This window comes from Mytilus trossulus, chromosome 11, assembly GCF_036588685.1.
Source record: "Mytilus trossulus isolate FHL-02 chromosome 11, PNRI_Mtr1.1.1.hap1, whole genome shotgun sequence".
Classification (NCBI taxonomy): Eukaryota; Metazoa; Mollusca; class Bivalvia; order Mytilida; family Mytilidae; genus Mytilus; species Mytilus trossulus.
Window position 1 is genome coordinate 53,700,021 of NC_086383.1, and position 11,749 is coordinate 53,711,769.

Consider the following 11,749-nt stretch of genomic DNA (forward strand, 5'->3'; position numbering starts at 1 on the left):
AGGTTAAACATTACATATATATTATTATTCTTCACTTAATTCATAATTAGTCCCCTATCAAAAAAGTCAAATTTTGACGGGACGTATTATGGTATACAAATGTCCAGCGTCTGTCCGTCTTCAACATGTTGACTGTACCTTGAGAACGACTTATCCAAATTTCATGAAACTTGACATAGTTGTTTCTTATGATGGTCAAACGATCTGTATACTTTTTGGTGAAAATAAGATTAAAACTTTTTTAGTTACAGGACTTTGTAACTAAAACAGGGGGTGTTTTTTTTTACATGTAACGCTGTGTCTCAAAAACAATTTATGGTTATTGCTTAAGACTTTACACACTTTTTAGCTACATTAATCTAAAGATCTGTATACTTTTTGGTGATGATTCAAAATTTTATTTTAGAGTTGTTGAGTTTTTTGTAAAAAAAAGGGATAGGGGTTACACATGTTGCGCCATATCCCAAAAACTAGTTTTGATTATTGCTTAAAACTTTACACACTTCTTAGTTATATTAATCTAAAGATCTGTATACTTTTTGGTGATGATTCTAATTTTTTTTTTAATTAAGAGTTATTGATTTTTTTATAAAAAAAGGGGGTTTTTCACATGTCGCACCGTAATTTCTGAAACTATTTATGATTATTGCTAAAAACCTCACACTCAAGATGACCGGCGTATCATGCGCTCCGGGCGCAGCTGTTTATTAGCTATTAGAATGTGGTCTTCTCAATTTGATTCCGACTTTTATGATTGTGAAAAGAATAGCCATCAAATAAAACTGGTTGAAATGATTTATTGTACATTACAGTGCAGTGTTTTTGATGCATGTGAGGCTATGCATCAAAGGTTTATATATAATGATTATGCAATAGTAGCACCTTCACTATGTTAACATTGGAAGCTTATTATAATGATGTAATGAATGAGAATGTCTAAAGTCAGGATCCCGTTATTCAGTGGTTGTTTATTGTTTTTGTATATATCATATTTCTTTTTCATGTATTTTTTGTACATAAATTTTGCAGTTAGTTTTCTCGTTTGAATTGGTTTACATTTGTTATTTCAGGTCTTTTTATAGCTAACTATGTTTTTAAATTTTTTTAAACATAGCATTGGTTAAGTTCCATTGACATTTATCCTCAAGAGTTATGTCCCTTTAGAGGATAACTATGCAGATATTGGTTGACGACATGATTTGGTTTTGTATATATCTGAAAAGATTGGGTCAGTAGTTACATGTTCGAAAAAAGAGTTTGTTTTTCAGTTGCATGTAACAGTAACAATAATTACTCTAGATTTGACAAAAGTTTATAAATATGTTTTTTTCTATTTTAGGAAATAATGGAAGATTGGAATCATGTAAGATTTTTTCTTCTTTAAAGTCAATACAGTCTAGTGCTTTTTGTTTATCTGATAGAAAATATAAGCATGTGATAATTTGTAGGGATGTCAACTAGTACTCAAATCAGGCGCGGATCCAGCCTTTTTAAAAAGGGGGGTTCCCAACCCAGAGTAAGGGGGGAGGGGGGTTCCAACTATATGCTCCCATTCAAATGCATTGATCGGCCAAAAAAAAGGGGGGTTCCATCCCCGGGGTTGATCCGCCACTGCAAATACTCCATACTTCAAAATGATACTCGATTAATCGGTTTCCTGGACCAGCACTTTTGGCTTATAGAAAAAAGAAGATGTGGTATGATTGCCAATGAGACAACTCTTCACAAGAGACCAACTGACACAAAAATAACAACTATGGGTCACCATACCGCCTTCAACAATGAGAAAAGCCCATACCACATAAGCAGATTGGAAGGCCCAAAAATTACAAAAGAAAAATAATTCAAACGAGAAAACTAACGGCTTAATTTATGTACAAAAAAATTAACGAAACACAAATATGTAACAACTGACAACCACTGAATTACAGGCTCCTAACTTGGGACAGGCACATACATACAGAATGTGTCTGGGTTAAACATACATCTGTTTTGTACGTTTCCGCAGCAAAGGTTAAGTCAGAGCAAAGTCAGAGCAAATAGTTTGGTTTGTATAGATATAGGAAGATGTGGTGTGAGTGCCAATGAGACAACTCTCCATCCAAATAACAATTTAAAAATTAAACCATTATAGGTTAAAGTACACGGAGCCTTGGCTCACACCGAACAACAAGCTATAAAGGGCCCCAAAATTACTAGTGTAAAACCATTCAAACAGGTAAACCAACGATCTAATCTATATAAACAAAACGAGAAGCGAGAAACATGGCTGTTTATTACAAAGTTGCAAAACAGAATTTCCCCTGAAAACTTTGACAAGATAATATTTTTGAATACACACAAAATGTAGCACTCTTTGATATCCCTCAGTGAATAATTGAAATATCTGTGACCAGTCTTTTGTTTACATTGAAAGTATAACATCTATAAGTTTGGTATTATTTCAAAAATGTCCTCTTCTTCAAATCATAAATTGAAAGTAATTAACTATGATGTCATATACATAACATTGTTACAGTTATTTAAAAAAAAAAAAAAAAATGAAGCAAGATGTCTTTTTATACGACAGCAAATTTTTTTTTAGCGTTGTATAATGGTTTCATGTCGTCGTCGTCATCGTCCGAAGACACATATAGTTTCCGGACAATAACTTTAGATTTAGTGAATGGATTTCTATAAATTTTTACCAGAAGGTTTAATACCACTAAACGAAGGTTGGGATTGATTTTGGGGGTTATGGTCCCAATAGTTTAGGAATTAGGGGCCAAAAAAGGGGCCCAAAATAAGCATTTTTGAAGTTTTTAAACAATAACTCGTGTTTAAGTGGATGAATCTCTCTGAAATGACACCACATGTTTCCATACCATGAAGTGATGGTAATTAATGATTTGGGGGAGGTGGAGGGGTTATGACTCTAAATGTTATGGAATTGGGGGCTAAAAAAGGGATAAACTAGATTTTCCAGACTATCTCAAATTTGCTGAATGGATCTCTATTTATTTCTACCAGAAGGTTCAATACCACTTAAGGAAGGTTTAGATTGATTTTTGGGGTTATGGTCCTAAGAGTTTAGGATTTAGTGGCCAAAAAGGGTGTCCAAAATAAGCATTTTTGTAGTTTTCAAACAGTAACTTGTGTTTAAGTGAATGAATTTCTCTGAAATTATACCACAAGTTTCCATACCATTAAGAGATCGTTAGTTATGACTTTTTCTTTTTTTTTTGGGGGGGGGGGGGGGGGGTATTCTTAAAATGTTTTGGAATTAGGGGCAAACAAAAGGGGAATTAGGTGCCAAAAAAGGGGGAAACTAGGTTTTTCTGGTCAATGAACAATTCAGTTTGTTTTCTTTTAAATTATTGATGTTTGATTGATCTGCAGGAAAAAGTGACATTCAAAAAATGGTCCCCAGTTGAGCCATGGGATAGAGTAAAATGTCTCCCTTGTTTAAACCAATAAACATCTGTAATTTTAAAGTGTCCGATAATTATTGTCTGTGAAAACCATTTCAGTTACTACACACTATACATTCTGTTATATGTAAAATCTATTTTTTACTTACAGAAACTTATTAAAGCTGCTAGAGATGGAAGCGTAGAGGACTTAAAGCTTTGCCTAGAGAATGGAGCAAACATTGAATTTAAAGTAGGTAAACTTGTAACATAAAATATCAAGTAAGTAAAGTTGTAACATTGAATATCAAGTAGGTGAACTTGTAACATTGAATATCAAGTAACTTGGTAAACTTGTAACATTGAATATCCAATAAGAAAACTTGTAACATTGAATATCAAATAGGTAAACTTTTAACATTGAATATCAAATAGGTAAACTTGTAACATTGAATATCAAGTAGGTAAACTTGTAACATTGAATATCAAGTAGGTGAACTTGTAAAATTGAATATAAAGTTGGTAAACTTGTAACATTGAATATCCAATAAGAAAACTTGTAACATTGAATATCAAATAGGTAAACTTATAACATTGAATATCAAATAGGTAAACTTGTAACATTGAATATCAAGTAGGTAAACTTGTAACATTGAATATCCAATAAGAAAACTTGTAACATTGAATATCAAATAGGAATACTTGTAACATTGAATATCAAGTTGGTGAACTTGTAACATTGAATATCAAATAGGTAAACTTGTAACATTGAATATCAAGTTGGTAAACTTGTGACATTGAATATCAAGAAGGTAAACTTGTAACATTTAGTATCAAATAAGTAAACTTGTAACATTGAATAGCAAATAGGTAAACTTGTAACATTGAATACCAAGAGGGTAAACTTGTAACATAGAATATCAAGTAGGTAAACTTGTAACATTTAATATCAAGTTGGTAAACTTGTGACATTGAATATCAAGAAGGTAAACTTGTAAAATTCAAGACAACTTTGAATAAGTACTACAAAACATCAGGTCAGACTATTTCTTTGTACATTTACAGTAAAAACAAACAACAATACAAACATAGAAGAATGTACATAGGCAGTATAAAACATGCAAATACAAGGTACTTCAAAACACAGCAGATTGTACATAAACAGTACATGACACACAAATGCAGGATACTTAAAAAAATAGCTAGGCTTGGTGAACGAGTTTTCATATCATGACAAAACACTGATGTTCAGCATAGAACATGAGACATACCATGAGATACATGACACAACACTGGTGTTCAACACAGAACACGAGTCATATCATGACACAACACTGATGTTCAACACAGAACATGAGACATATCATGACAAAACACTGATGTTCAGCATGGAACATGAGACATATTATGAGATACATGACACAACACTGACGTTCAACACAGGACATGAATCATATGACAGAACATTGATGTTCAACACAGAACATGATAGACAACAGGACACAACACTTATGTTCAACACAGAACAAAACACATATTGGGACACAAAACTGATGTTCAACACAGAACATGAATCAAATGACACACCACTGATGTTCAACACAGGACATGAGACATATCATGACAAAACACTGATGTTTCGCATGGAACATGAGACATACCATGAGATACATGACACAACACTGGTGTTCAACACAAAACATGAGACACATCATGACTTAACACTGATGATCAACACAGAACATGAGACATATCATGACAAAACACTGATGTTCATATTATGATGCGTCATTGACAACCAACACAGAACATGAGACACATCATGACTTCACACTGATGTTCAACACAGAATTTGAGTAACATCATGACAAAACACTGATGTTCAACACAGAACATGAGACATATCATGACACACCACTGATGTTCATCTCAACACATGAGCCACATCATGACACATCATTGATGCTCATCACAGAACTAGAAAAACATCATGACTTAACACTGATGTTCAACACAGAATTTGAGTAACATCATGACAAAACACTGATGATCAACACAGAACATGAGACATATCATGACAAAACACTGATGTTCATATTATGATGCGTCATTGACAACCAACACAGAACATGAGACACATCATGACTTAACACTGATTTTAAACACAGAACATGAGACATATCATGACACAACACTTGTTTTCAATACATCATGAAACAACATGCATTTAAAAACAACATGTGACATATCATGACACAACACTGATGTTCAGCATGGAACATGAGACATATCATGAGATACATGACACAACACTGACGTTCAACACAGGACATGAATCATATGACAGAACATTAATGTTCAACACAGAACATGATAGACAACAGGACACAACTCTTATGTTCAACACAGAACAAGACACATATTAGGACACAAAACTGATGTTCAACACGGAACATGAATCACATGACACAACACTGGTGTTCAACACAGGACATAAATCATGACACAACACTGATGTTCAACACAGAAAATCAGACACATCATGACACACCACTGAAACATACTTGTAATCAGAGTACTGCACTAAATGTGAAACCTACCATTTTTTAAAACATAACACTGACAAAATAATACTAACATATGTTCTACACCTGACTACTCAGAGTAAATAGGCAAACAAATATAACAACCCACAACACATGGTCTGGACCTGACTACGTTTACTCAAGATTAAATAGACAAACAAATATAACAACACACAACACATGGTCTGGACCTGACAACATATACTCAGAGAAAATAGACAAACAAATATAACAACACACAACGCATGGTCTGGACCTGACTACTCAGAGTAAATAGACATACAAATACAACAACAAACAACACATGGTCTGGACCTGACTTCTCATTGTAAAAGACAAATAAATACAAAAGATAACAACGCATGGTCTGGACCTGACTACTCAGAGTAAATAGACATACAAATATAACAACGCACAACACATGGTCTGGACCTGGTTGCTGAGAGTAAATAGACAAACAAATATAACAACACACAACACATGGACTTGACCTGACTACTCAGAGTGAATAGACAAACAAATACAACAACTAACAACGAATGGTCTGGACCTGACCTGACTACTCATAGTAAATAGACGAACAAATAAAACAACAAACAACACATGGTATGGACATGACTACTCGAGTAAATAGACAAATATAACAACACACACCACATGGTCTGGACCTAGCTGCTCAGAGTAAATAGACAAACAAATATAACAACTAACAACACAAGGTCTGGACCTGACCTGACTACTGAGAGTAAAAAGACAAACAAATATAACAACACACAACACATGGTCTGGATATGACTACTCATAGTAAATAGACATACAAATATAACAACTAACAACACATGGTCTGGACCTGACTACTCATAGTAAATAGACATACAAATATAACAACTAACAACACATGGTCTGGACCTGACTACTGTGAGTATATAGACAAACAAATATAACAACTAACAACACATGGCCTGGACCTGACTACTGTGAGTATATAGACAAACAAATATAACAACACACACACATGGTCTGGACCTGACCTAACTACTCAGAATAATTAGACATACAAATATAACAACTAACAACACATGGTCTGGACCTGACTATTGTGAGTATATAGACAAACAAATATAACAACACACAACACATGGTCTGGACCTGACCTGACTACTCAGAATAAATAGACATACAAATATAACAACTAACAACACATGGCCTGGACCTGACCTGACTACTGAGAGTAAATAGACAAACAAATACAACAACACACAATACATGGACTTGACCTGACTACTCAGAGTAAATAGACAAACAAATATAACAACACACAACACATGGTCCGGACTTGACCTGACTACTCAGAGTAAATAAACATACAAATATAACAACAAACATCACATGGTCTGGACCTGACCTCTCAGAGTAATAGACAAACAAGTATAGCAACCAAACACATGGTCTGGACCTAGCTACTCAGAGTTAATAGACAAATATTACAACACACAACACATGGTCTGGTCCTGACTATATATATAGCTACTGAGAGTAAATAAACAAATATAACAACACACAACCAAGGTCTGGACCTGACCTGTCTACTCAGAGTTAATAGACATACAAATATAACAACTAACAACACAAGGTCTGGACCTGACCTGACTACTGAGAGTAAAAAGACAAACAACTATAACAAGAAACAACACATGGTCTGGACCTGACCTGACTACTCAGAGTAAATAGACAAACAAATATAACAACTAACAACACATGGCCTGGACCTGACCTGACTACTCAGTAAAAATAGACAAACAACTATAACAACAAACAACACATGGTCTGGACCTGACTACTCAGAGAAAATAGACAAACAAATATAACAACACACAATACATGGACTTGACCTGACTACTCAGAGTAAATAGACAAACAAATATAACAACACACAACACATGGTCCGGACCTGACCTGACTACTCAGAGTAAATAAACATACAAATATAACAACAAACAACACATGGTCTGGCCCTGACTACTGAGAGTAAATAGACATATATTACAACAAACAACACATGGTCTGGACCTGACCTCTCAGAGTAATAGACATACAAATATAACAACATACAACACATGGCCTGGACCTGATCTGACCACTGAGAGTAAATAGACAAACAAATATAACAACACACAACACATGGTCTGGACCTGACCTGACTACTCAGAATAAATAGACATACAAATATAACAACTAACAACACATGGTCTGGACCTGACTACTGTGAGTATATAGACAAACAAATATAACAACACACAACCAGGGTCTGGACCTGACTACTCAGAGTAAATAGACAAATATAACAACAAACAATACATGGTCTGGGTTGTCTGATTTGGTACAGGCACAAAATTTGGAGAGATTAAACCATATTTGCTTTAGTACAATTCCCCCTTGGCCTATCTAGACCATTGGTATTAAAAATAAAACACAGAATAATAAACCCTGCACTGTTCAAATACCATTGGTCTGTATGTTAACTGATACTTAATTATTATACTGAATCAGCATTAAATCAAAATTCTAAATTTGAATAGACAGTTTTAATGGAAAAAAAATGTATGCAGGGTTTGATTTTAAAATATTTTTGTTTGTGTTTAAGTTATGGATAGTGAAGTTCTTATTTTGCTTCTTGACAAGAAACAATTGTTTACACTAAGGTTTTACTTGGTGTTGTGTTAACAACTTTGATCAGATAGTGATATGTATAAAGATCTAATGTAGAAACATCTTTTAAAAAGGACAAATAGTCGTTAGAGTCATTTAAATGTGTATTCTGTTTTACTCATATAATTGTTCTGAATCTGAAAATACTACTCTTTTATTTTTATTTTAAGATTAATGATTATTCTGAACCTGCACTAAATCCTGTTGTTAATTAGGCATATTTAATGAACAACAAATGTTTGTATGAATAATAATAATGATAATAATAATAATAATAATAATAATAATAATAATCTTTATTTAAAGAGGGTCTCATTTTCTTTATGTTGTACTAAATCAGGAAATAAAACTTGTTTCATGCTTTTTTGAATAATTTATTTTATTAACATTAATGATTAAATGGAATCTACACTAAATCCTTTTTACACACAAAATCATGTTATTAATTAGACAGGTTTAATGGACAACAAATATTTGTTAGAATCATATAAAGTGGGGTCTCATTTTACTCATAGTATTGTTCTGAATCAGAAAATATATCTTTTTTCATATTTTTTTGAAAAAAATATTTTTATTACAATTAATGATTTTACTGAATATACACTAAAATTCTAAATCCTGTTGTTAATCAGACAGTTTTAATTAATGTGACTATTTATTTTTGTTAATATTTATTACACAACATTGTCTAGTTTATCAAACAAGTTTTGATGTCAGTTGTATTATTCCAGGTTGATGGATGGACAGCATTAATGTTGGCTGCCAGGGAAGGACATGTGGAAGTGTGTCAACTTCTCCTGGAGAACAGATGTAACAAAGACATCACAGATGTATGTTATCTACTAAATCTGATCACATTACTTTTAAAGAACACAATCATGTTGTTAATTATACAGGTTTAATGGACAACAAATATTTGTAAGAATCATATAAAGTGGGGTCCCATTTTACTCATAGTATTGTTCTGAATCAGAAAATATAACTTTTTTCATATTTCTTTGAAAATTTTTTTTTTTAAATTTATGATTATACTGAATCTACACTAAATCCTGTTGTTAATCAGACAGATTTAAATAATGTGACAGTTTATTTCTGTTTATATTTATTACACAACATTGTCCAGTTTATCAGACAAGTTTTGATGTCAGTTGTATTATTCCAGAAGTATGGACAGACAGCATTAATGTTGGCTGCCATGAGAGGACATGTGGAAGTGTGTCGACTTCTCCTGGAGAACAGATGTAACACAGATATCACAGATGTATGTTATCTACTAAATCTGATCACATTACTTATAATCAACACAAAATCATGTTGTTAATTAGACAGGTTTAACGGAAAACCAATATTTGTCAGAATCATATAAAGTGGGGTCTCATTTTACTCATAGTATTGTTCTGAATCAGAAAATACAACTTTTTTCATTTTTCTTTGAAAAATTTACTTTTATAAAATTAATGATCAAACTGAATCTACACTAAATCCTGTTGTTAATCAGACAGTTTTAATTAATGTGACTATTTATTTTTGTTTATATTTATTACACAACATTGTCCAGTTTATCAGACAAGTTTTGATGTCAGTTGTATTATTCCAGGTTGGTGGATGGACAGCATTAATGTTGGCAGCCATGTTAGGACATGTGGATGTTTGTCAACTTCTCCTGGAGAACAGATGTAACAAAGATATCACAGATGTATGTTATCTACTAAATCTGATCACATTACTTTAAATCAACACAAAATCATGTTGTTAATTAGACAGGTTTAATGAACAAATATTTGTCAGAATCATATAAAGTGGGGTCTCATTTTACTTGTCTCCTTGTACTAAATCAGGAAATGTAACTTTTTTTCATATTTCTTTGAATTTTTTTTTTTTTAAATTGATCATTATTCTGAACCATGTTAAACAGACAAATTTCATTATTATATCAACAAATACTTGTCTGAATTATATAAAGTGAGATCTCATTTATCTCTGTGCATTACAGTGAATCCATTGATATAAACATTTTATGCATTTCTTGAAAAAAATTTTTTTTTGTTAACATGACATTTCTGATGGAAGTTCTGACGTCCCACAAAAAAACTTGTTGTTTATTTGTTGTTTATGTACAATATGAATACAAGTGTGACTGGTCATTTTGTTCAGGATTGACCACTGATTCATGTGATATACGTTTTATCTATATTTATTATACAACATTATCCGGTTTATCAGACAAGTTTTAGTGTCAGTTGTAGGATATGTTGTATATTATTGATAGTGATAACAAAGTATAATCCTAATATTTACATGTTATTTGGTATTATTATAGAAAGATGGAGAAACAGCTTTACATCATGCTGCTGAGAGGGGATATCTACAGACCACAAGATGTCTGGTAGAACAAGGAGGCATCAGTCCCTTGGTTAAAACACATGAGGTAACATTATAAAGTAAATGCCCAATATTCAACTATTGCTACATGAAGTAAGTAATGCATCACTAAAATGATGTTTAAGATATTTTTGGTCAAATGGATTTTTTTTCTCAAGGTTATAGTTAGTCATATGATCCTTTAAATTAAACTAAAAATATGAAGTGTTTTATAGACTTGTATGGCTTAGTTTTTAGTATAAAACACATGAACATAGATGATCTTATAAAAAAATCCATTTTTTTTCTTCAAAATCTTCAAAAATGATTCTGTATAGACAATTTGCACACATTGGATTAGTTGTACTATAGGTAACTTTCGCATCATTCAAAAATATGTTGCCAAACTATATGAATATCTCAGTTTTAGTGAAAACAGCTATGGTCATAACGTTAAAGTAATTTGGTTAAAAACATGATAATTGATGCAAAGGAGTAGGTCCAGTAAGACCCCTTTTTGGCCCCAAAATATAGCTGTTTTACAAAATTGTTAAAATGTAAACTTTTAGTTATTTATTGGACAGTAAAATGCTTCTGCTACATAAATATGGGCTGTTTTTTACTATACAATGCACATATATTGGGTACTAGCACCATTAAGTCATGCTAAATTACTGAAATCTTCACAATTCTAACATTTTAGTT

The 11,749-nt window shown here is 32.5% G+C and overlaps 1 protein-coding gene across 1 annotated transcript; it reads left to right on the top strand.

Moving 5' to 3' along the window:
* The first annotated feature begins 889 nt into the window (after positions 1–889).
* On the top strand, positions 890–11,123 carry LOC134690163 (inversin-like). Its single transcript, XM_063550140.1, has 7 exons — positions 890–919; positions 1,340–1,363; positions 3,562–3,642; positions 9,415–9,513; positions 9,846–9,944; positions 10,281–10,379; positions 11,004–11,123. Exons 1-7 carry the CDS (start codon positions 890–892, stop codon positions 11,121–11,123), a joined length of 552 nt encoding a protein of 183 aa, XP_063406210.1.
* Positions 11,124–11,749: the final 626 nt, after the last annotated feature.